The sequence below is a fragment of the Eucyclogobius newberryi genome, unplaced genomic scaffold, assembly GCF_026437365.1.
Source record: "Eucyclogobius newberryi isolate DKJ021-1_F unplaced genomic scaffold, fEucNew1.0.hap1 SCAF_5, whole genome shotgun sequence".
NCBI classification, from domain to species: domain Eukaryota; kingdom Metazoa; phylum Chordata; class Actinopteri; order Gobiiformes; family Gobiidae; genus Eucyclogobius; species Eucyclogobius newberryi.
The window spans coordinates 19,530,514-19,555,933 of NW_027316167.1; the positions used below are offsets into that span (position 1 = coordinate 19,530,514).

Below are 25,420 nucleotides of genomic sequence, written 5' to 3' on the forward strand. Positions count from 1 at the left end.
ACTATATTTTATAAATACTTGCAAGTAAGTACCTGGCTGTTGGCAGGGATAGGAGGTAGGTAAAAATAAGACATTTATGAATAACTCAAGTTTCCATTACAGGTCAATACAGCATTACTCAAACATGTTTGATTATATTCATTATTATTCATTTCCATGTCTCTTTTAAGTTTACAATAATAAATCTAATAGTCATCTAATGTGGCTCATTCTCAAAATGTATAATGGGTCTTCCCTTTGTGTTTTGATTTTACATTGACTATTCAGATCGGAAATCCTCTTGAATCTTCTAACAGATGCACCAAAAAGAGAGAAACTCCGGACTGAGTCTGGAGGCAAATGTGCTGATGATCCTCCAGTATAAATGCCTGCCTGTCAACTTGCACTTCTGTACGCACACAGTGGCGTCCATGCGTATGAGAAATGTGATTACAAATGAGAGTGTGAGTGAGCGAGCGCGCTGCCACAGCTGGCATGGCATCTGGCTTGGCATATCGCTGCCCGGCCTCGCCTGCTGCCTGCGCTCTCTAATGTGGCTGTCTACAAGCCCATTAAGAAGCCATTACTAAATGCTCTGTCTCTGAGCCTATTCCACGCCTTACAGCGCAGGCCCATGGGAACGTCGGCAACACAGAGACGAGACAGAAACGGAGTCATACAAAAACAGGTGGAGTAGAAATGGAGAGATTTGTTGTCAAAGGATTTACTGTTGTTGTTTGTTCAATAGGCATTATGGGCATGGCTGCTCACTCCTTTTGGGTTTAGCTTTGGAACCATTCAAATGACCAGTCCGTATCTATGGCATTCTATAAGAACACACTTACACATTTTGGCATGAATAAATCCTTTATTTCGTTTATCATTTTACGAGTTATGAATGTAGAAACTGGACAACTTTTCAAAAATGTAGCAGCTGGCAAACTCTGCAGTTGGCATCTGTAGAGGAGGAGAAAACACGGAAACAGATCATAAAATGACCCGTCTTATGTTTCAGAACAATCATTCCTGAATCTGTTTAAAAGTTACTTCATAACTAATACATGTATTTGTATTATTTGACACTTCTTTTGCCATCTTGCTATTGTAATTATTTAGAATTTTAAGACAATTTTGTAGTATTTTATCTTTGTTATTAAATTGTAATTGTAAATAACACTGTTTGAGCTTCTGTGTCCAAGTCATTTTCCTTATGGATCAATAAAGTTGGTCTCAAGTCCAAGTCTAAATACTGGTCACTAACAGTATGGGAATTAAAGTTATAGGGATGTCATAAAAATAAATAGTGCATTTATTAATTTAATATAAATCATCTTTTCATTCAGTGTTGTTGGTTTTGAACCTTTTGAGGGTGAAGTCACACTGAGGCAGAGCAGACATTTAGAGATTACCATTTGTACGGCCGTTTTTGGTTAAGATGAATAATCAAACATAAAAATGTGGAAATGCATGTTTATTGTCCTCTATGTAAAATGGTAAATTGCTTTTTAATGAGTACTTCTGTCACAGGCCCCGAAGCCACCTTGCCTGTAGACACCATTTACCAGCCACACACATGTAACTGCTGTGAACTTGGGGATGCTCTAACAGAGTTTAAAGGATTTTTCTCCCATACTCCAGTGCGTTACCTGGATCTCTGCTTGTGTGTGCTTGTGCATGTGTATGTGTACGGGCTGCTGGAACTAAGCGAGGCTCTTAATCATGCCTGTAACGGCCACATTACAGCGGGCTAATGATGAATGCCCGAGCCTCTGTGCAAACCCTGACCTCCTTTTCTGCTGCGATGCACAAAAAAGCTCCAACTCTCTCTCCCGCCAAAACACACATCTATTTGTAATTCTCACAAGGGCGGCACACACAAACACAGCTATTCGTTCCATAGGTCGCTTAGGGACCACATTAATGACCAACCTAGATGTAAAGGGGACACAGCAAATCTAAAACTACTTGTACACTTAACTGGAGGAAGGCATCTGGGGTAACAATTTTACATATTGGTAGACAAATCAAAGAAGGGCTGGTGAATTCTACAACTACAACTACAAGTCCAATCAAATTTCCCCCAAAACATGTTTACATTAAGAGTCAGTCCAGTCCAGTAACAAAAAGGATTTATCTTGTAAATGTAGAAATCACATGAATAAATAATTTGACGCAACAGAAGAGACATCGTTGCAAAAAATTGAAAAATTGTGAGAGGGAACATAGAGGAACCTGAAATGCAATAAACAAATGGTATATTCGAACAGAGGGTTTTGTGCAACAGTGAGTGAGTGAGTGAGTAGTTCTAAACGAGTGTAAAGTTTTGATGAAGGACAAACTAATGTCAGGGACTGAGGCGGTGCAGGCTTCCTGCTCCGCGGCTACCACATGTGATCCCGGCTGTCACTCACACTCCATCGCCATGACAATCATCGTAAGGCAGGCGCCTGGGGGCGGGGACAAGCCTGTCCTTGTAATAAACAGAAGCCCTATGCAATCTGACGCCAACCACTGCTGTGTGAGAGCCCCCCCCCGCTACAAAAACACATAAAAAGAACAAGGAAATGAAGCAGAGCTTTTTAGTAACAATGACGTGCGAAGCAGTTTTAAAATCATGATGTCGCTTCCTTTTTGACAGTGCATTTAATGATGCTTTTATGGTTCTTTTTCGAGGCCTGTTATTGTATGCACTGATATTATAGATACGTATGAGAGCAGTAAATTGAGACATGATCTAAGTTTCAGAGTGATGCTCGAGCTCGAGCGTGTGCGTGTGTGTGTGTGTGTTAAAATTGGCCACAGGGCAGGGAGCAGGCACTTGTCAGGCTGACACAGAGATGGCAAACTGGATTGTGATGCCAGGCCTGTGTGACAGCTCGTTCACCGTTCACACACACAGGAGAACGCAGCAGAGCCCCAAACCTCCCCTCAGCCGCACTCTCGAGCTGTGAAAGCCAGGACACAGAGAGCGCCCAGACTGAAGGGAGCTCTGTGTAACTGCAGGCTGATTGCTGCGAAGGGGTGCGTTTGTTTCGAGGTGGTGGGCTGGCGGGGAAGGGCGGGTGAGGGTTCAAAGTGTCACATCAATTTGTAGCTGCGCTGTTTCTGAAAGAGGCTAACCTCACTGCCACTTAGGCTTAGCCCTGCAGTGAACAGCATACTGCCAGACAGGACACCACATACACACTGTGGCTTCAGGACAATAACGGATTTGCATGGTATTCTAATTAGCCTGACAATGTTTAAAGCAGACAAAATACATGCTTACTTAGTTTCATGATTACTAATTACTTTATATTCAAATGCGTTGTTTTTATGTGGTCTCAATTTTACCATTAATACTGTCAAAGTTTATAAATGCTGACTTACGGTAACTGTTACTTAAAGTGTCTAAAAAGAACGTGTGTGATACATGTTTGTCCTATTTGTGACTGTATTGGCACAACCCTGGTGCATATCTGTCAAAAGCTTTCATCATAAATTGTATTTTGGTGGCACTCCCCATTGTGCATATGGGCCTCGAGCACACGGCCAAGTAAGGAGAAGTTGCTGGTTAAAAGCCCCCAGGGGTGACCTGGCCAAGCCCCAGACCACTTTAACCACTCGTCTCCATTAACAGGCGCCCTGATATCATGATACTCTCTGGGGAGCAGGCATGCTCTAACCAACCATTTACCCTCTCTCTCTCTCATCTCTGCCGGTGCCATGATGTTACTCAATGAAAAAAGACAGCACCAAGAAAAAAAATATGAGATTGATTTATTTGCTTCAGTGTTCTTTGGGATGGAGTCCTCTCCCTCGCTTTCTCCTTTTTCCCTCGCTCACTCTTTCTGTGCAAACTGAAACCAATTAGTGAGCAGAGCACTTGTAGCGAGGAATGTAGGGCAAGCGGAGAGTAATAAAAAAGTATTGACTTTTCTGTGACTGTACGCAGCGTGAAAGGGGTGCCGCGGCCTTGTCCGACATGAAAGGAGCTCCATTAATTTCACTTATTTCACCCAGGCCCCTGTCAGGAGGCCCTAATGTGTCCCAGGCACGCTGCTCACATGCAGTCAGACAGTTCACGCACCCTCAGCCTGGTTATCAAATGAGTTTACATTAGCTATCAGACGGAGAGGAGAGTATAAGAAAAGAGTACCGTAATCTCTAATTCCTTGAATGAGACAAAGATGGGCTCTTCATACATAACTAACTTTGCCCCAATTAAGGGCGCGCGGCTCACAATAAGCAATTGAAACTTGATTTTCATGTTGTGACTTGTGCAAACATTGGACATTGAACACTGGATAACTAGATAAACATCTTTTAAAAGTATATTTGCACAAGCCCTAAATTTGTGTGCATTTCTGAATAATGTCAGCAGAATGCTCAGTCAAAGAAATTTCAATCTCGTCTTTTGTGGTTGGTTTGAGCAATTTTTTGAGGCCTCAGCTTGCAGCACTTTGGTTGGAGTAAATGGCAGAAAAATGATCTTTTAACCCTTTCAAAAGATTGCCTGTCTCCATTATTTTATCCATAAAACCCCAAAATATCTGAAATACATATATATGATTGTCATGGAATTAGACATACACCCGATGCTATTCCTTAACACATTGAGAACACAATTCAACTTAGAATATGAAACGACACAGAAACATCAGACATTTGTGTGGCATGCATGGGAGAAAACGCGGGGACTGTGTCAGCCAGGCCGTTGTAAGGAGCCTGGCTGACCCTCCTGCGTCTCACCCCCGCGTCTCACACCGTTTCTTCCCATGCTGGTTGGTTTTATTAGATATTCTGGAATAGGCGGGTCACATTTCTCATTGGTCAGCTTCACATCAAGGCACTTGGTATTTTTCCGTAGAGATCAAGCCTTGGGTAAACATTACCCAGACTCCTCTGGGTTATCACCCCCCTAGGGTAAACATCCTTTGGCCCATCTTTACGACCCCTTCACAAACAAATGCTGTCACACACCCGTTCTTCTCATAGACTAATGATGCAGATAAAATATCACTATTATGCAGATAAAATACATCACAGAAATATAATCATATATTCACATTTTATCACAATGATCTTTGTAGCTACAGAGAACTTTATACTTTCTAATCACCAAAGTGAACTTGTGTTTCCTGACGTTTTGTGCCATCATTTACATGAAGTCACACATGTCCAGGAGAGCCAGCGCAGAGCGAGAGGTTATCTGCAGACAGAAACTAATCAGTGTGTGAGATAAGAAAGCAGCCTTTATGGTGTATGTTAATCAGCTCCCCTCGGCCTGCCACTGCCATGCATAATCACCAGCACTTATTCGCATGATTGATGAAATATGTGTCTGTGAAATCCAAGACGCTTTTGTTATCATCTTGTTTTGCTCCCCCCCATCTCAGTGTCGCTCGCCAGATTTCTACTCTTCTCTGTAGTGGCCCAGTACAAATGAGAAATTACACAAACAGTATGTGGTCTGTATTTGAAACTATGCAAACAGAGCTACTCAGAAGTCCTCCCTTGAATATGAGGTGCATCCAAAAACAAGACTTAAGAATAATAAATAATAATACATCAAAACAGATCAGAGGAAGATGTTTTTGTAAGAAAACTAAAAACTAAACCATTCCCTTTAGAAATCTAGTGTTTTAAGAATGTCGTTTTGAATCATTATTATTGCTTGTTTTTTTTAAGCCTTGCCATATTGCCAGCTTTCCTTTATTCCGGTTACGGCTGTACAATTTTGAAAAATAATTGAGTTGCGATTTTTATGACATGTAGTGCGTTTGAGAGTGAAAAGTAGGATTCTGTTCAAAGTGAACATTGTCAACAACTTCAGCAACATTATCATTGAGAGAAAGTAGAGGTCTAAACAAGATATTAGAACATGGATATTTGGTTCTTGGCTGAACATTATATTATCTAAACAATTGCATTTACAATTTAACTTAAACTTAAATAGTGATACAGTTCGATTGTGGTAAATTGTGCAGCCCTAATGCCAGTCCAAATCCCATTTTAAGTATATTACTTTATTTTCAATGATCAATCTGTTTGAAATCATATTAGGTTGTTTTTTTAAGCCCCTTCTCTGTATGTCAGTCACAATCTCATATGAAATAAATTGGTAAGATCAAATGGGCAGCTTGTTTCGTACTTGAGTAGTAAAAACAAAATAGACATTATTGTGATAAAAAACGAATGCTCATTTATTTACATACTGCATTTGTAAGGACATATGATGCTGTGACAATGGCAGCCGGGAGGAAAAAACAAGAAGACTCCCATTTCAAATAAGCAAAAACAATACTTTTGAGGGGGTGGGATTGTGTTCAAGACCAAGAAAATGACTCTATCAGGGCTGCTTTAATGCAGGGAGATCTAAAAGAGACATTGCATAAAAAGGAGGACTGGGACTTGGACTGTGATTTGGGTTGAGAGGCACAGGGAGGGAAAGGGGCCAAGACTCCGGCTAAGATTAAGCCAGGGGCCGAGGCGGGCGAATTAAGCTCCCCGTTCGCCTCGGGCTACTATTACACATCTATAATGAGAAACACAGTAGTGGGGGCCCTCGACTGAGCACCTTGGCACACCTTAGATTAAATATGCACAATTCCTATGCAAAACGAGCCGGGAACAGCGCAGCCCAACGCTCATGTCTAATCCCCCGTGCTGGAGTTGTTTCAGCCAGGGTTAACAGGCTCATCAGTCAACACAGGCTGCTTAGCACAGGACATCCAGGCCATTTGCAGCTTTAAGTGTTTGTGATTGCTTTTCCTCTTCCAGAAATGTCCACGACGCCAACCCCCACCTGTTTCTTCATGCCGGATACTGAGAATATGAGCCTCCAATATGTAAACATGTAGCTACAAGCATCTAAGAGGTAAACTAACAGGTAAAAAAGGTGGAAATCTGAAATGTATGGAGCCATAAACTTATTATGTATATCTGAAAGTTCTGAAGAATAATTTGCTCTGGTATGTAGCACCCTGACAGCCATTTTGTTTTAGTTCTAGTAAAAAATACACAAAAAATAACTTTAGAATACATTTTATCATCTTACTATGATATGGCAGTAAAATTTTTTTTTTTATTTATTCTCTTCTGACCGCAAACCACTCTTAATGCATGTATTCTGTCTTGCGAAACGCCAATCTTCACTGTAGTTTCATCACCAAACCATTTACATATCACAGCCAGATCAGACTTCTATCACCAACACACAATATGTGAGCCTTGTCATGCTCTTGTCTTGTTCTCCAGCAGCCTTCGTCTGTATTGATAGTACACACAGATGCTAGAAAGAGACAGAGGCAGGGGGTAGGAAGAAGTTGCAGCTATAGCAGATAAAGAAAACAGAGAAGACAAGAACTAAGACAAAAACAAGACAGCGAGGAAAAGGAGTGATGGCAGGAGATTGAGACGGGCAGTGATTACCCCACACAAGACACAGTATAGTTCAGTGAAGCGTGTCTGCTCAGGACAGGAGCTTCATTAAAACACATTCTAGTCCTGCTTGTCTCTTACATTCACACAAAGAAAGTGCAATGTTCTAAAACATAATATGGTGTGCATTAAATAAAGTCAATATTGATGTATGAACTATTATAATACATTTAACTGTTTGCACGTAAGTTGAAGTCTGCCCAGTAAAAATCTGTCATAAAAACAGCAGAGAGTCATTTGAAGAAAACATAAGACTGAGAGTGATCTAAATCAGTTCAGCAAAAACATTGTTTTTACTGGACAGAATATTGATCGCTGATCATTGAACTGATACCATCACCATGTAATTGGCCTGTGTGCATTTGGCCTTTGCCACTGCTCTATATCCAAGCCTTATGCCTTAAATGCATCCATAATGGAAGGAAAGTGATGGGTTAATTGATAAACCTGAGGTCCCCAGTTGAAGTGTAGCACAAGGAATGTTTTATGGCCGTGCAAATGAAGGGGCTGCAGAGTTTTACACAAGCCATAAAATGTTATGGAAAATTAGCATTCTTCTTTTTCATCACAGTCATCGAGACACTAATGCAGAAGTGGATGGATGGACATGATACAGTGGAAGCCATATCAAGCCGGGCCATAGGTTTAAGACATTAGTGCGGTAAAGGATATAATCAATCAACTGAGTAATGGAAAAGTCTAACTGAACTGTGAAGAATAACAATATATATAAATTAATTTCCCCAGTTATCAGGTGTTGCTTCTTTTTCTAATGTCATTTTTAAATGGTCTGTGATATTCTGTATGGTTGGTCCATTAATAGGTGATGATGAATCCCATTTCTTCAAAGGTTCTACTGCAGATCAACATGGCTGATAATAATAATAATAATAATAATAATAATAATAAATGGGTGTTTTAAATGTTTCTTTTCTAATAGTTTACTCCATCACCCGCAAGAATGTATGTGTCCAGTGTGTGCCGATTTTAATATTGGTTTTGCTCAGTTGAGATGGACACAGATCTAATGCGAGCAGAAAGAAAGGCTAGGAGCAGCTGCAGACACAGACGTGACCACTCAATGCTGCGTACGTGATTAGTACATAGCCTCTAATTATCCAGCTTGTGGTGACAGGCACAACCGTTGGTGCCATTGCTAAAAAATCTAAATAAAATAACCAATAATAGCCAGGGTTTTCCCGCATTGTGCATTTGGAAACATCTATTAAAGCCAAGATAATTAGTCTATCTATTTATATATTATTGTCAGTTAGATTTCAGTGTGCATGCATAGTGAAATTGTGCACACTGCCAAAAAGCTCCATGTATTGTGTTGTGGGGAAAAAAAGGTGAAAAACAGAACTATGCTAATGACAACGCTGGAGGCTGCATTGAGGGCCCAAGCAAGGCTTCGACGGATGATTACAAGCAGGTCGAGGTAAAGTGGCAGTGTCTGGGTGAGAGGGCCATGGCAAGGATTTGAAAATAATTAGGAGCATGGCGGGATAACAATGCTAGATAATGTGGCTGGGGGGCAGCAGTGGGAACATGATGAGTACCGTGGCTGAGCTGTCCACTCCGTTGGCCCCTCTGAGCACTGACATGGACTTGTGCTGGCTGTTGTCATAGCTGCGGGTGATGCCAATGATAGGACTAATGCACTAATTACCACTGAGCGGGTGAGGAGAGAGTAAGGGCCGTACATTGAGGGTTGCGGATTAGATAGATTCATAAACAGGGCGATAGCAGTAGAGAGTCCCTCCATACAGAGTTAATCTGAAATCAGATCACAAACTAAGTGTGTCAGAAATTATGGGCTTTTACGAAAGCTAAAAATGTAATATTTTGTTCTTGAAACATTGCTGTAAGATTAAAATATGACTGGACGGTTGATATTTTATAGATAAGTCGGTGCCAGATAAAAATTGGAAGTTTGAAATCTTTATACCGGTATTATGTGAAATTTAATGACTCAACTGTCTGCAGAGTTGTTTTATGGTCATAATTTAATGTCACATATGGACAGTTCCAGACAGGCCTCTTAAAAAAAGCTGGTGAAGGGAATTTTCAACTGCCTAAAGCTATGTTTTTTGCTTTAAAATACTGCCCAGGAGCATTGTTCCAACTGGCCATGCGTTGTAGTGAGCAATGGGAGATCCTTTGTGACCGCCTACTCACTCTGCATCCTTATTTATCTGCACTTCCCCAGGCCGTGTTAGTGCACTCCCCTGTCGTGCTCTCTTACTTCCCCAGCTCCTCACTGGCTCTCTCTTGTTTCACTCTTCTTTTCCGGGCAATTGGGTTTGGGTGCTGCTGGTGGGGGGGTAAGGAGGCCGGGGTGGAGCTGCTGGGAACTTTGCATGTGTGTGTATGTGTGTGCTGGGAAGTGAGCTAATAAAGGACGGTGATCCATGAAAGGCCTTGAGCAAAGACACAGTCAATTACCTAATGCCTGGACCAGACCGTAGGGCCCACGCTCACACGCACGTGCACTGCTTCTCCGTACACCTCATTTACGTATACATGGGAAGAGGCCAGTGGAGGGCATAACTGGGAATTGTGTGTATATGTGTGGGAGGGTGCACATGTGCGTTTGATGGAGAGCGGCGATTTATTAAATTGCTGTCACTTTTGACAAATTTGTGCAACTCAAGTTGAAAGGGTTAGGCTGCACTGATTCTCTGCATTTCCTCTATTCTTCTAAAGACATATATCACGGACCAAAACAGTCATAGCTTAGGTCTGTGTGGACCAACTAATGAAAATATCATATCCATTTGGTTGAACAGAAGGTGGAGAAACCGTACAATGACAAAAAATATGAGTTAATAAAGAGAGGAAATGGGACCAGCCACCATGAATGTAAGTAAACTTCTCAAAAAGAGAAAAAGGGGATTTAGTGAGTTTTTACACAATGAATTAAGTATTGCTGTCCTTTTTAGGAAATAATAAATAAATACAATATTTATTTTCAGTTTTACATGCACTAACTGGATGGCTTGTTCTGATACAATTCTCACGGCTTACCTTTTATTGAGTTTCAGTTGCTGTGCTTAAGAGTCTTGTTGGCATAGATGGGCTGTGTAAATGCACTGCAGCTGTTGTCATCAACAACAACAAACACCAATAAAACATAGAATACAAAACCATCAGAAATGTGTGTGTGTGATATTACGTCACAAACATGGCATAGACATCAGGCAAATATAAATACGCACTTGTGCTGACTGACGCAGATTGTTCTGCACATCCTGCAGCAGAGTATATGAGGTCTGTAGGCGCAAAGACAGTTTAGGGCAATGGAGAGGCTGCTCCCACACTTCCCCTGGCTCTCTGAGCGAACTCTGGTCAGACCACAACATCAAACACACACATAACCAGAGTCAGAAAAAAGCACTGTAGATTTGTCTCCCTGAACTGTAGACACTTCTGTTTTCTCATCCTTGTCCCACAGGTCATGGCCACAATGCTGCAATAAAAGGCCAATTCTATGAGTCTCTCCTCTGTGACAGAGCCAGACCGAGAGGGAGGCTGACAGACTGGAAAAGAAACCAATTCAAGGCATCAAACATTATGTGAACTTGTTAGGGCACTGAGTGTATTACTTCACCAATTAGCAACATTAATGCAATTTTTTATTAACATGTTTCCCAATATTTATATTGTATTGTTTCAATACAAACAAAACGGTTGGTCTAAGGTGACCTTGATGTTTTTGGTTGGTGTTAAAAAGGGGACCCTGTCCTTGCTCCTATCACCATGGGATCATTGACCTGGCCTGACCACTTCCACAGCAGCACCTCCACCTTATCCATCACCATGAGATAGTTATCACACTGGGAGCGTAATGGGAATTGGGGCTGATATCTACAATAATTACAAACAGGGAAATACTGCAAAATAAGACGCGCATTAATCAAAGGATATTCTTCCCCGTGTTACCATCTAGAGACAGTAATGAACTCAGCTGAAGCACTCCAGCTGGAGACACATGAGTGTTGAGAGAACAGCTAATAAAATGAGACAAATCCATGCCTCATTTCTGCTCACTTATGTTTTACATAACCAGAAACTAATAACAGGGAAAGTACTTTGCTATAAAGATCTCCAGAGCGTAAATAACACAATGGTAAAATGACTCCTCATCAACTCACCAGGATACAAGCACACAGTTAGAAACCAGGGCATGTATAGTAACGAGTATGAACTAGATGGCTGCAGTGTTCATAAAAACAACTATTTAGATCGATGCTCAGGTCACGTACCTCTTCTAGACAAATAACTGAAGTCAACAAGACATACAGGGCGAGAGGAAGCCCTTGTAATTATTTTTAGATTTATTTATTTTTGAATTCCCGACATACTAATAATTATAAAAAATGAAAAATGAATGCTATGTTTTACAATAGTCTCCTGCATTATCATGGATTATCTCCTCAAATATCATGTGAGTTTGTTTTGTGGTATGTGTTTCGGACACTTTATGGTGACCCCAGCTTTGAGCTCACCTGTGGTTTCTTGCTGACAATGGGGGGCAGTGTGGGCCTTGAGGAGTGCTGCGAATGTGTGCGTTTAATCCGTGGGGATTCAAGAGTCTCAGGAAAATTAGGGGCTGCTGGGCCAGGCGTGCCCAACTGAAAAGCCCTGTCCCTGGAGGTGAGCCTGGTGGGGGCCAGGTACTTGACCTGCCTCAGTAGCAGCTCCATCTCATGGGGGCCCCGTCTGAATGGAGAGTTAAAGACCCCTGGGCGCTGGTGAAAGAGAAAAAAGAAACAATTCTATTATGGACTAGGTGAAACATTGAGAATGACATATTCACAATGGGATGTTTAGCAGCATACTCAAGAGTTTTTGACAAAAATAGACAAAGGTAATAAAATAGAGGTTAATATTCAGGTTTTATGGACTGTGCCACTGGGTAATGACTGTAAAATGATGCCTTATTTTAAAAACTACTGTACTGGTTCGGAATATCACTTTGAGTGCAATATCACAAGGTTATTTTTTAACCAGAATACGACTTCTGGGCATTCTTTCAAGTAATGGTTTATGTAGAAGTGATCTTACTTTCAACCTCTTACCATGGTAGAAAAAGTATTCTGTAAAATATATTTACACAATACTGTCTGTACATGCCAATTTATTTGTAATTGTCAAAAGGGTCAAAATGTTCTTTTCCTCTGCATCTACCTCTGTATCTACCTGCGTTGCAACAATGAAATTTCCCCATGTGTGGACAATAAAGGATTATCTTATCTTATCTTATGTAAAAATGCAGTACCATGCATTTGTACATATTAAAAAATGAAAAGCATCAGAACATACACTCATTTAAATCTCTAAAGGTAACACTCCATACATCTTAACACACACAGAGAAGCAAGCCAAAAAGTACCAACCTAGCTACGGGAAGAGCAATGATGTTGACCCCAGGAACACACCATCTCTGTCTCTGTCAGAGGGACTTGGGGCCTTTTGGTAAGCCTTGTATGTGTGTATGTGTGTGTGTGCGCGCGTGTGTGTGCACGTGTGTGTGCGTGTGTGGGCTGGGGTCCGAGAAGTGAGGAAGGATGAACTGTGTGGGAGAGCCATCTATTCACGGCTGACAAGGTCAAAGCTACGAAGGGAGAGAGTCCCCTGCCATATGCAGAGATAGAAGAGAGACGGAGATAGTGGGGAAGAGATCGACACCAGGCAGACGAGAAACTTTTTAGACTTCTTTACTAAGCTATGTGCAATAAATTACTTAGGCATGTTTTGTTTTTGGAAACTACAACTTACTACATTTGTTTGACAGACATTTGTGAAAGCAGTCAACTTTGATGCTCATGATGATGACAGAGGAAGAGACAAAACCATGAGGGGACAGACAGAAAAAGTAGGCACAGAAAAAGAAAGGTAGTGGTGCTGAATCAACAGTGACCAGTGTGCTTTGTCTTCATTATGATCCCAATGGGGAGTCACAGATGCGTGGATGCCACACACGCACACAAACATGCCACATGCACAACACTCGCACACCTGTGCCAGGGGAAACACTCAAACACTCCACTCAGCACATCCCAAGAGCCATGAACACCACTACTTAGGCCCCTGCACACACACAGACTGGGCTCTGACACACCAACTTTAATGCTTTGTAAAGAATTATAGGCTTACAGCCTTGTAAATTATACAAAGGTCATGTTGACATCTTGAATTGGGTTGGTTTGTAGACTAGGGCTGCATAACTGCTGCATGAAATAATTGTGTGAAATGAAATTACAGTATTCATTAATGTAAATATTTCAGAATGATAATTTTCTTCTGTGTGGTACTCAGGTTCACAAGTTTATATTGGCCCCCTTTTAAGCCCTTGCTGTATCATTCCAGTCAATTAAAAGAGCCTTAGTCCTTATTCTGATTTAGATAACTTAATCTAACTTTAATTGCTCTTACGACTTTATAAAAGACATTATGTAATTATGATCAGTTATAATGTAATAGACAATACCAGCAATTTTCCAGTACTGATAATGAGGGACTTCTTTACCAACCTGCTTTGTACTGACTAGATGATGCAAACGATGAGCTTGGTAGACTTTGGCTTTTTGTTCTTTGACCATCTCCAGGCGTTTCCTCTCTCTCCTCTGCAGCTCCTCAAGTTCATCTAAATCTTTCCTGTAAGAGAAACAACTTATCGTTATAATTACAAGGCCTTAATTCACACTTAAAAGACGAGTAAACTAGTATTTGAATATTCAAATCTGTTTCAGACATAATTTTGTTAGAACACTGTTGGGTCAGCGTAGAGCCTTGCAGATGGATGAAATACCTTCTAAGAGAGACAGAGAGGAAGAAATGCAAAAGAAAGAGAGAGTGCACAAACAAGGGGCGAAGTGGAGGCAGCAGAGCTATGAGTAGGAGGATGATGGATATATTTCATCAGCGCAGCCAGGACAGGTCTTTCTGTGACATCTGTTAAGCGTAGCTGGCTAAATGGGATGCATTAAAAGCTCATACACAGCAATTTCATTCTGCAATCACATAGCCTCATTGTTACATGGAGGTAATAACTTTAAGAGCGAACTGGAAACAATTACTAAAACACACACACATGCCATGGTAATGTGGATACTCCAGACCACGCATACGTCGCACATACACACTGTTTAAATTAATCTTATTCCACTGAGAGCAATACCAGGAAGTCCTCCTTAGCCATGGATTGCCAACAGTTCTTTGTCTTGTCTCTTTCCGTCATTCTGCTGCGACTACATCCATATATGTCTTCTCAACTTTTATTTTCAGTCGCAAACCTTAGTGGAATAATCTAAATATTAATAATGTGTCTGTAATGTAAGGTTAACACATTCTGGGGCTGCTGACATTTTAAGGAATGGAATCACAACCCTGTTTCTGCAGCTTTTGCATTCTCATTTCGTCCCCAACTCCAGATGAAATTACAAAATAAATTAAAGTTACGCAGAGGGTCATGTTTGCTGGAGTGTATTATAAAGGTACAGTGTGTGTTTTCATGCTATTTAGGCACATTTTAAAATACTAAGATGTGATTTATAGATAAAATATGCGCAGAGGAAGTTAAAAATAGGGGTTGCATGGCCTCTATTTCCTGTCGTTGAAGTAATATTAGTCCTTAATGTAAAAGCTTTGCAGTGAGACGGCTAAAACCACAATGAGTTCAATTGTATGTAGTGGATATTTAGAGTAAATTAAACCTGGTACATAAGACTTGTTCTGAGGATATTAAAATGGGCTTTTCCTCTGTTAGAACTAATCAACACTGGAATTACCTCTCTCAAGGTGTGAAAGATATATATATATTTAAATGCCCACACTACGGTAATATTAAAACCACACACAAAATAAGTAAGTGTCATGTTAGTATTGAATATAGTTTGAAACACTGCAGAGATGGTCAGCCAATTGGTGAAGGGGCATGTATAATAAGGTCCTCATCATGCTCCTAAAGAAGAGCAGTCTTGATGCCGCAGTACTGAGTCATTACCGGCCCATCTCTAATCTGCCATTTTGGGGCAAAGTCCTTGAAAAGGTTGTTTACCAACAGCTCACAGATTTCCTCTTAATAAACAACTCATTTGATGTTTTTCAGTCAGGTTTTAGACCTCATCACAGCACTGAGACTGCTCTTGTCCAGGTGACAAATGACATCCGCCTGAACACTGACACGGGCAAAGCCTCAGTCTTAATTCTGTTAGATCTGAGTGCTGCTTTTGACACTGTCGATCATGGGATCCTCTTACAGAGACTAGAGGACTGGGTGGGCATCACTGGCACTGCCCTAAACTGGTTAAGGTCCTATCTGGAAGACAGGAAGTACTTTGTTGAAATTGGTAGCTGTGTCTCAGACCACATGACCCTGACCTGTGGAGTGCCCCAAGGGTCAGTCCTGGGTCCCCTTCTGTTCAAACTCTACATGCTGCCGTTGGGTCAGTTGATACGCAGTGAAAATGTGTCCTATCACAATTATGCAGACGACACTCAGATCTATGTTTCACTATCGGCAGGTGACTATGGACCAGTAGATTCACTCTGTCACTGCATCCAACAGATCAGTTTGTGGATGCAAAACAACTTTCTCCAGCTGAACTCAGACAAGACTGAAATAATTGTTTTTGGCCACAGAAACAAAGAGAAAGTGTTAGCGGTCACCTCCAGAGTCTCGCTCTAAAACCTACAAACCAAATTAGAAATCTGGGGGTAATAATGGACTCAGACTTGAACTTTAATAGCCATGTCAAATCAATAACATCAGCAGCTTTTTACCATCTAAAAAACATTGCCAAAATCAAAAATGTAGTGTCAAAACCAGATTTAGAGAGACTTATCCACGCGTTTGTCTCCAGTAGATTAGACTACTGTAACGGCCTGCTCACTGGCCTCTCCAAACGAGCTGTAAAACAGCTGCAGTACATTCAGAACGCTGCTGCTCGGGTCCTGACTAGAACCAGGAAGTATGATCACATTAGTCCTGTTCTCAGGTCTCTGCACTGGCTCCCTGTGGCTCAGAGAATAGACTTTAAAGCAGCTCTGCTTGTGTACAAGTCTCTTCATGGCCTAGCACCAAAGTACATCTTGGATATGTTAGTGCCATATGAACCATCTCAGACTCTGAGGACCTCAGGGACCGGCCTACTGCTGGTGCCCAGAGTCAGGACAAAACATGGGGAATCTGCGTTTCAGTTTTATGCAGCTAAAATCTGGAACAGTCTTCCTGAAGATGTGAGACAGGCTTCTACTCTGACAATGTTCAAATCTAAGCTAAAAACAGTTTTGTTTAGCTGCGCATATGACTGAAAGGATTTTTTCTTTGCACTCTTCTCTTTTGTTTGTGATTTTATTAGTTTAGAAAATCAGTTGGATTGATAATTTTTAATTTAGTTAATTTTATTGTATTTCTGTAATTTCTTTGTGATTTGAATGCATTTTTCCTGCTGTGAAGCACTTTGAATTGCCTTGTGTATGAAATGTGCTCTACAAATAAACTTGCCTTGCCTCCTTTTCAGACACGTGTTTAATGGATTGTTCTGTTCAGATCTATTGTAATATATAATGGTATGTATGTCTGTAGAATGCTGTCAATATATCGACTTTAAATATTTTGAACTCAAGAGAAACAACTCAGTTATCAAACTAGATGTGTGTGTTTTTATGTCCATCTGATTTAGATTTGAGATTATATTGAGATTACAGCCACTGTTCAGGGACCTGCCCCGCCTCCATGAGTGGATTCATTATTTGCCCGAGTATAAAAAAGCAAATTTAATGAAATACTTTTGTTAATGGCAAAAATAACTGAATACCCATTTGAACATCTCTGAACAATAAGAGCACCTCTGTGTGAGTAAGTGTCTATGGTAAGTACATGTGTAGCGGTGTGAGTGGGTGTCTGTTTAGCCGTGTGTGTGTGTGTGTGTGTGTATGTCAAGCTGAATGGGTGACCTTTGCTTCTCTGCCCCCAGCCCCAGTGTTATTAATTGCTGTGTAGTGGACAAAAGCCAAACAGATTTGTAACGGCTGAAGGCACCTCGATCTGTGTCGACCCAACCAGCCGCCACAACATACAACCCTCATTAGCTCTGAACGCCACGCTGCACTGAGACGAGGCAGTGGGTAAGTGACTGGAGAGAATGAGCAAAGAAATAAATAAAAAATAGAATATGGGTTAAACAATACATATTTTACAATAATGCATAATGGAATCAAATATGAATAAATGAGCTGGATCTATTATTCTGAACTGATACTCAAAAGGCTAGTTCAGGTCAATCAAGTAGTACCAACATTTAAAATAACGAAGTGGCATTTTCACCTGAGCCTGTTATAATTTATTTATATTTCTATGGTCAAGCTAAAAAGTATTTTTTTTAATAATTTACATTTTGGGGTCAGAAGAAGGCAAGGTATAATAGAAAAAGGGACATTGTAGGACGGCAGTGGAGCAGCTAATTGGCCAAGATCTAAATATTTAATGACAGCTTGACCTGATTGGTTCTTTTAATTGCTCAAGTTAAATCATTCAATAGATCACGAAAACGAACTAAGCTAGTCAATGTGGGTGAGTTATACAGTGCAGAGGTTTCAGTGAGTCAGGAGTCTCACCTTAACATTATAATTAATCAAGGGTAAGGTGCTTTTCTTTCCAACTGGTGTCAAAAGTATTGCGGCAGTTTCTCTTTTTGGGAGAACGCTCAAACTACACATTTATTCAAACAGATTGTGAACTTGTTTACAGATGAGGTGGATCAAAAGAAATGACGGGACGCGAGCAGAGTATAGAAATGTGAAGCGCGGTGGGGCAGGAGTGCAGGTTGTCCCGCACAAAAGCAGCGCTCCTTTTATCCATGTCCTTGAGATGGACCCAATATACCTATTCAAATCAGGAAACCACCACCCGCCACAACAAAACCAACGGCTGACCAAAGCGCACGCACAAACCTCCGTGCTGGTTCTGTCCCTGGCGTGTATATTATTTATCTGATTATAGCAGTAATAATTACCCAGCTGTTTACTGCAAATAGAGGAATATTTCATGCAGTCAACAGGCCGTGGTGGAGTCAGCGGCAGTGATGACACCAATACATTTAGTAAATATGTAAAGTGAGCTCTCTCTGCTTTTTCTAATTGCCCCCATCGTCCCCGTGCGTGCCCTTATTATAGCCCAGGAACTTTAAGTGTTTCCCTGACAAAGTGATAAATTGTTGGGATACCAAAGGAAAAGTGCGGTGGAGTGGGGACCGCACCGAGGTCTTGACTTCATTAAGCAAAGCAGGAGGGAAGGGAGGAACGAGGGTGGACACTGGAAGCCACATATTGAGAAAAGGGAGTGAAGAAGATGAGGAACTGAGATTGAGGGGAGAGGGTGAGGAGAGGACGGAGGAGAGGAAAGGTGACTGTAAAGTGACTGCATTACGTTGATTTTGAAACTTAAGAGACAAGCGTGCCTTTCTTAAAAATCTTTCCCATTCTCGTCACATACCGATGAGTGAGGATCGCAGTGAACAGAAGCCTAATCCAACTTTAAATAATGTATTCTTCTATTTGAAAAATCAACAGGGCAGCCCTGCAAGAGAGGGACAGTGCGAAGCAATTAATAAGCAGATCTGTATGTGAAGTAATCAGTCCGGCTGTAATGGGGAAGGCAGACAACACAAAAAGGAAATTTTAAATAATGTCGGCACAATGTTAATTGATTGTGACCTCAGCGGCACTAAATAAACATGTGATTAACTAGGGAGAAAGTGACCTCGCCACCCCAAAAACAGAGGGGAGGGGCTGAGAGAGAGAGCGAGTCAAGGTGTTTGTGCATTGCAAAAGATCTCACCACTTCTGTAGTGTAGTGTAGTGTAGTGTAGTGTAGTGTAGTGTAATGTAGTGTAGTGTAATGTAGTGTAGTGTAATGTAGTGTAGTGTAATGTAGTGTACTGATATCTATAATCCATGCTTATTAATAGACGTGAATGAAAAAATAAAAAGGCCTCAAAGTCAGAAGGGAGGAAGATTAGCGGTGGGGATCGGAGGAGGGAGTCAGTGATCCGAGGAGCACTTCAACAAATTTACATCTAATTTTAGAAGCTCAGAGGCCTAAAGATATTTTCCTGTAAAATATATTAGCAACATTAAGAATGTGACTATTAGCTAAACGTGATTTTTTTTTTGTCAAAAATAAAAGATGGTGTAGCTCTAGCAGTAAGCCCTGAAGCAAAGGGGGTTTTATTAATGCTGGAGCCGCAGTTCAAATCCGAGGGTAATTTTTTAATTTCTACACATAGTTCACTTATCTCATCCTTAGCCCCAAGCACTTCAGAGGAGTCTTCTCTCTCTCCCCCTTCCTTTGTCTTTCAGTTACACAGTCCCACTTCAACACTTGCAAAAGCTGTACTTAATTACACGGTGGGCCCTGTGTGTCGAACTTCATAGGTTCTGACTATGATCTAACACAGATAGAATGAAAAATTATTTACCTGACTTGTTCGTTTTTCATTGTGATATTTTCCAAATAATTCTTGCGTGCGTAGAAGCTATGGACATACTTTCTCACATAATATCCTCTCCATCTCTGCTGAATCTGAAAGAATCATTCATACAACAGCACAAACTTGTAAGTAAACACAGCCAGTGGTGGGAACAACTATCACTGCTCTATGTTTTAACCGTAGGAGCACACAATGGCTGTTAAGGCAGTAGATTAGCCACTGTGCACACCCACAAATATCAGTGAGGCATTTTAAAGCTCTGACGTGAATGTCCTTCAGACTAATCAGGAGATTAAAACAATGGCAGGTACGGAATAATCACACTATGAGAGAAGTGGGAGATCGGGAAGAACAACAAAGAGCAAAATGAGAATTAACATTGATCAGTCAGTCAATAGATAATTTTAAATAAAGTAATTGCCAACTCCCAAGTTCTTGCTGACCTTTTGTTGACTAGTAAAATCAATGCAGTTGAATCTAATACAAATAGGAGGCGCAGCATGTAAACACTCGTTTCTATTACGTGCTTAATACATTCACCTCTATTTTCCTTGATTGCCTGGATAAAGACAACAGACAGGAAAATAGGAGAAAATTTGTCTGAAATGAGAAGGTCACAATCCTCCTGTTTTGTTTTACACAGGGACACAGCAACTATTATTAGTTGTAAAATTCAACATATAGTTTGTGTAATTTCAGACAAAAGAATATGAATAGAATAGATTATCATTTTTAGTTTTAGTGTTGATTTGCCAGCTGTATTTGTTTCCTAGAACATTTCTTGAGTGATATTATATATAAAAAATATGAATAATATATTGAATTAAGCAACTAGGAACTCTCATTCACAGCACAAGTTGCTCTGCACAGATTTTCATTTGCTCCCACAAGACACTGGGGTGATATTTACTCTGACCGCCATCTCATCGTAGAAATTCATCTTCATGATAAAATATGCCGCCTGTGAACACAAAGGAAAAGATGGCGTTACATCTTGTCTTGCGGCCCTCTGATCTGTCCACAGCAGGCGTCAAAGATAAAGAGCTCTTTATACATAATACATAGCACAGAGGAACAGATAGCACCAGTGCGAAGGAGTGGCGAGAGAGAAAGAGGGCAGCAAAACAGAGATTGAATAAAGGCAAGCCCAGACAAAAAGAGAAAAGTCTATAGTACTGAGGAGAGAAAGGAAGAGTAGGCAGGTATTTAGTGGGTCTTTGTATCAAGGGGAGGACGATAGCCCCTTAATGCGGCAACGCTGACAACGGCCAAGAAAATCTATGATAGTCAAGCAGTGAGCTAATGGAGATGTATGACGGCAGAACGTTCTCCTCTGGATTTCATAATCAATGACAGCGCTGCCAGAAACGACTAACAAAAGGCCCGGGAATATTCAGCGGAACACCAAACGTCAGCCAGCCACTGGGGGCACATTTTAAGAGCAACCTGAAGAGCCAGTCATAAAAGGGATTCATATCTCAACATGTCTCACTGAATATTGACGTGAAGTGCGGGAGACGCAGAGAAGGGAGGGAGACAAAGACTTGAAAGTGGGTTATAAATTCAGCTTGATGTTTTCAGATGAGGTGTTATGGACATTAGATTACATGTGAGAAAGAGCGAGAGGGAAAAGGAAACTCCTACGGCTAATTCAAAAGAGTCAAGTGTGGCAACTCGGAGCGATCCAAATTAGCACTTGTCTGCTGCCAAATGAGACCAAACAGTCTCTTTTTAGCCCATATGTGTGCTGTGACACATCCTTGATCGTTTATTTCAGCAGCGCTTACACCACATGCCTCGACTCCCCCTCTTCATTTCTTGAACGCCTCCCAAAAGGCGGCTGGCAGTTATGCTTTAGCAAACAGTCAATTTACAAGCATGATAAATAGCTTGTTGTGATACGTTTACTAAACTCAATCCAGGGGAAAATTATACGTGAGAGCGCTGGGTATTGGATACGGTATCAACAATCTGTTCAATTAAGAAGCAGTTGGAGGCAATATGTTGGAAATGGGACCTTGTTTTACTAAGTGCACATGCAGTCACAAGCTAACAGATTCCTCTGACTCCCGCCTCATCCCCGTTTCTCTAAATGCTTCCCAGGAGTTGTGGCGTTCTGACGGCAAATGGGATCTCTTATCGTATTTATATTTCTTAAGAGCTAATTTCTCAATGTGTAATGAGTGAATTATATTTCCTAAGGTCAGACGCAGCGACTTGGGGATAACGCAATTGAATTCTAATGCCTGCTATCATAACATAATCAATATATCTATAACCATTATGGGCACTAGCTTACCTTTACCATTTGTCTGAAACGTGACCTTGCTCTGAAGCCTCGCCATATCTTCTGTATAATGACTGCTTTCTTGTGCAGATGGCTATACATTGGGATAAGAGCAAAGATGAATGTCATATTTTTGTCTTTAAAAATAAATTCTGAACTGGGACAGTAACGTGCAGTTTTTAAATGTGTGTTTGTACGGAATAAAGGTGAATGTGACATGTAATTCACCCAGCAGCCCGAAATAAATTGCAAAATAAGATAAAAAATAATAACAAAAATGTCGGCCATGCTTTTCCTGTTCCTTTATTGTTGTAGCATGAATTACTTGTGAATTTTGCAGACACGCTTCCATTTGCCAGGGACAGGTTTAGTACTCTGAAATGCTCACCCAAAGCCATATAGAATATTTTTACAGGGTTTTCGATCATGTCTGATAAGCCATTCACCCCTTTAGTTGGAGCCATGCATTTGTATTCATCTTCAAACACACTCTAAATGCAAGTCCACCGCGATTCTCTGCTTCCAATGAGGCCATCAATTTCCAAAAGGCCATTTATATGCCCAGAAAATCAATGCTGATAGTGGGGATAGCACAACCCCAGAGTTGCACTTAGGCAGCTAAAACTGTTGCTAATTATCCACTTAACGCGTTGATCAATTAACTAAAGTAATCTGAATTAACCTACTGTCTGGAAGTTTGTCTGCTGACCCTGCAGAATGGGGCTTGGGTCACAGTATAAGAACAGGTACAGAGATTAAGACATTTATTTCACTCTGTGAGAAAGGAGCAGAGTGTAGGCGACAGTTATTCCTCAAGGCCATTTGCAAAGCTTTACACGATCATTTTAGGACTGAACTGAAATCAGGGTTTTCCTCAATCGAGAGATATTTTATTGGATTAGGCCTTTATATGTTGGATAATTTTCATGTACCTGCTGCCAAGTGTTTTGAATTGCACTACCTTTGCCACCTTTGTCGGGGATGTTCCACAGTATGGCATTAAATGTATGTATCAAGCATTCCGTTTGGCAAGACAATAACTTGAAACTCATGCTCATTGTCTCCTCACCACAGATCTGACCTGTACTGGTGTACTTTTAACGTCATATTCATATTTGCTGTCCATTGATGGCATTTGTTGAATACACAAATACGAATTGATTCACAAAACATTACCTGATACAAGCCCGAACCTTGCATGCTCGGAACCAGCTCTGGATGTTGATGGCAGCATGGTTTTCTTTCTGCCTATTTTCCTCTGCTAAACTGGAGACATAACACAACCCACAAGTGAAGTATTAGTCAGGCAACGGCATTAGGATTTGGAATGACAAAATAATAATCTCTGTATTTGTGTCATTAATGAAAAGTGTCTCTAAATAACTGGGACAAGGATCAGGGGCCTAAATGGCTGTGCAGGACAACCAAAAGAGGGACAGGTTGTCACATCATTCACAGTCCAGTTTTAAATACTAGAATCATCCTACGTTTATCTAGGAAAGTTACATTAGTTGACGTCAGCAATATCTGTGCATTCTATCGTAGCAAATTGCGGTTTATTCACATGTAAACGACAGAACACTTTTAACTACTGGCTGCGCGAGAACAAACCTGTTCCTGTAAAAATATTCTTGTCGGAACTCGATTTCTTTCGACAGACAGAACAGATCCGCCATGTTCACGCAGGTGTAGGTTTGTCCGTCCCTAAAGCGCAGACCGTTACCAGGAGGAACCGGAGGAACCTTCACCCACGGGTCCGGAAGAACAGTTTCCACACGGAAGGACTTCAAAGTAAACACACTTCAGAACAAATACGTGAATAAAAGAACACATTGCACACGGAGGCACTTAAACCGTGTGTTAAACCGCCATAAAACATAAAAGAAGAAGAACGTAAAATAAAACGTTAAAAAAGAAAGAACGACGTGTAAATAATAAAGTAAACGCGACTTTGCGGTTGGCTGCCATCCACCATTAAAAGCAACATCAACTACACTTCAAAGTAAAATTCACGTAAATCAAATAAAACGTGATTATTGATGTATTATTACTATTTTAATACATTTACTTGTGAAAATCATCCGCGAAATAAAAAAAAATATATATCTATCACAATCATAAAATATTCAAACTGAATGAAAGACTGGCAGCTTATAGAAATAGTGATACTATATGGTGAACATTGTTTTGAAGAAAGATTACAATACAGGTTGCGTTGACGTCATAATTTCAGATGGAGGCTAGGACTTTGTGACCACAGATATTAATTTATTTCATTCACAGTACATTTGCCAAACTTCTGATCCACACAAATATGATCCACTACTGTTAAACTTTATTTATTTGGTTTTGGCACAAACAATCACAATTTTGAACATGAATTAAAATACAACAAACAATATTGAAAAACGACAGAAAGATGTAATTACTACATTCTTACGCCACTACACTCGTTCATCCACACAACATCCACAAAAAAACCTAACTCTTATTCACCACTTCACAAAAAGTCCACACGTCTTCCACACAAGATGAATTCAACACCTCATGTTCTTTGTTGCCCAATTCTAGTCTAATTTTGCTGAAGAGGGCAAACAAATGTCCAGCCTCTGTCACCTCATTCTCCTATTTGAGCACAGGGGGAAAGTATATTCTGTGCTTGAAAAGAGACAGGGTTGCAGCCATTTGATAGTTTGTAATTACTTTACATTCTAGGGCCTCCCAGAAATAAGAAAATATACAATAGCAAATATTATTTTAAATTGAACTTGCACTGAAGAAAATAACAATGTTTGCTTACTTAAATTTACCTCTGTGGCATCCACCCCCTCCATGTTCTCCCATGTTCTCTATCCCCTTCGCGGAGTCCATCCTGTAAATGCCATTGTTTTCATCCGCACATACACACACACTTCAAATGGTCCATGGCAGTTATGTTCTTTATTTGGAAGGAGTGTTTCTGCTTGATGTGACCAGGCAAATTTACATTTTCCCTCAGACAGAGATATATCAGTATCTATATCTCTATCTATTACTATGTATGTATATTGGTGTTATTATATATATTTTTGTTTAAACAAGAGCACATGTGAGGGGGATGAGGGAGGATATTAATAAACATCTACCCATGTCATTTAGAATTAAAGTTTTATTGCACAAAGGACAATGATAATGGCCAGAGCTTCAGCATGTTAAATTACAGCGACAAATCTTGTTTACAAGAACACATTTGCAG

General features: G+C 40.6%; 1 protein-coding gene across 3 annotated transcripts; it reads right to left on the reverse strand.

The window, feature by feature from the left end:
* Positions 1-878: 878 nt before the first annotated feature.
* spata17 (spermatogenesis associated 17) lies at positions 879-23,946 on the reverse strand. Of its 3 annotated transcripts, none has more exons than XM_072465655.1 (10): positions 23,797-23,946; positions 23,362-23,451; positions 22,198-22,279; positions 20,809-20,859; positions 19,887-19,990; positions 13,938-14,061; positions 11,910-12,152; positions 10,620-10,673; positions 10,429-10,499; positions 879-936 (listed from the first exon to the last, which is right to left on the reverse strand). In XM_072465655.1, the coding sequence occupies exons 1-9, from the start codon at positions 23,859-23,861 to the stop codon at positions 10,455-10,457; spliced, it is 858 nt and encodes a 285-aa protein (XP_072321756.1). In that variant the 5' UTR covers positions 23,862-23,946; the 3' UTR covers positions 879-936; positions 10,429-10,454. The 3 variants fall into 3 exon arrangements, with proteins under 3 accessions (XP_072321756.1, XP_072321755.1, XP_072321757.1); XM_072465654.1 differs by having other exon boundaries at positions 880-936; positions 10,620-10,745; XM_072465656.1 differs by lacking the exons at positions 879-936; positions 10,429-10,499; positions 10,620-10,673 and adding an exon at positions 11,143-11,268.
* Positions 23,947-25,420: the final 1,474 nt, after the last annotated feature.

Coding starts and splice junctions, on each gene's coding strand:
- spata17 (XM_072465654.1), bottom strand. CDS start 23,861: ATGGCGGATCTGTTCTGTCTGTCGAAAGAAATCGAGTTCCGACAAGAA. Junction 19,991..20,808: donor ACGATGAGATGGCGGTCAGA/GTAAATATCACC, acceptor TGATTCTTTCAG/ATTCAGCAGAGATGGAGAGG. Junction 14,062..19,886: donor ATGAAAAACGAACAAGTCAG/GTAAATAATTTT, acceptor TTTCTCTTACAG/GAAAGATTTAGATGAACTTG.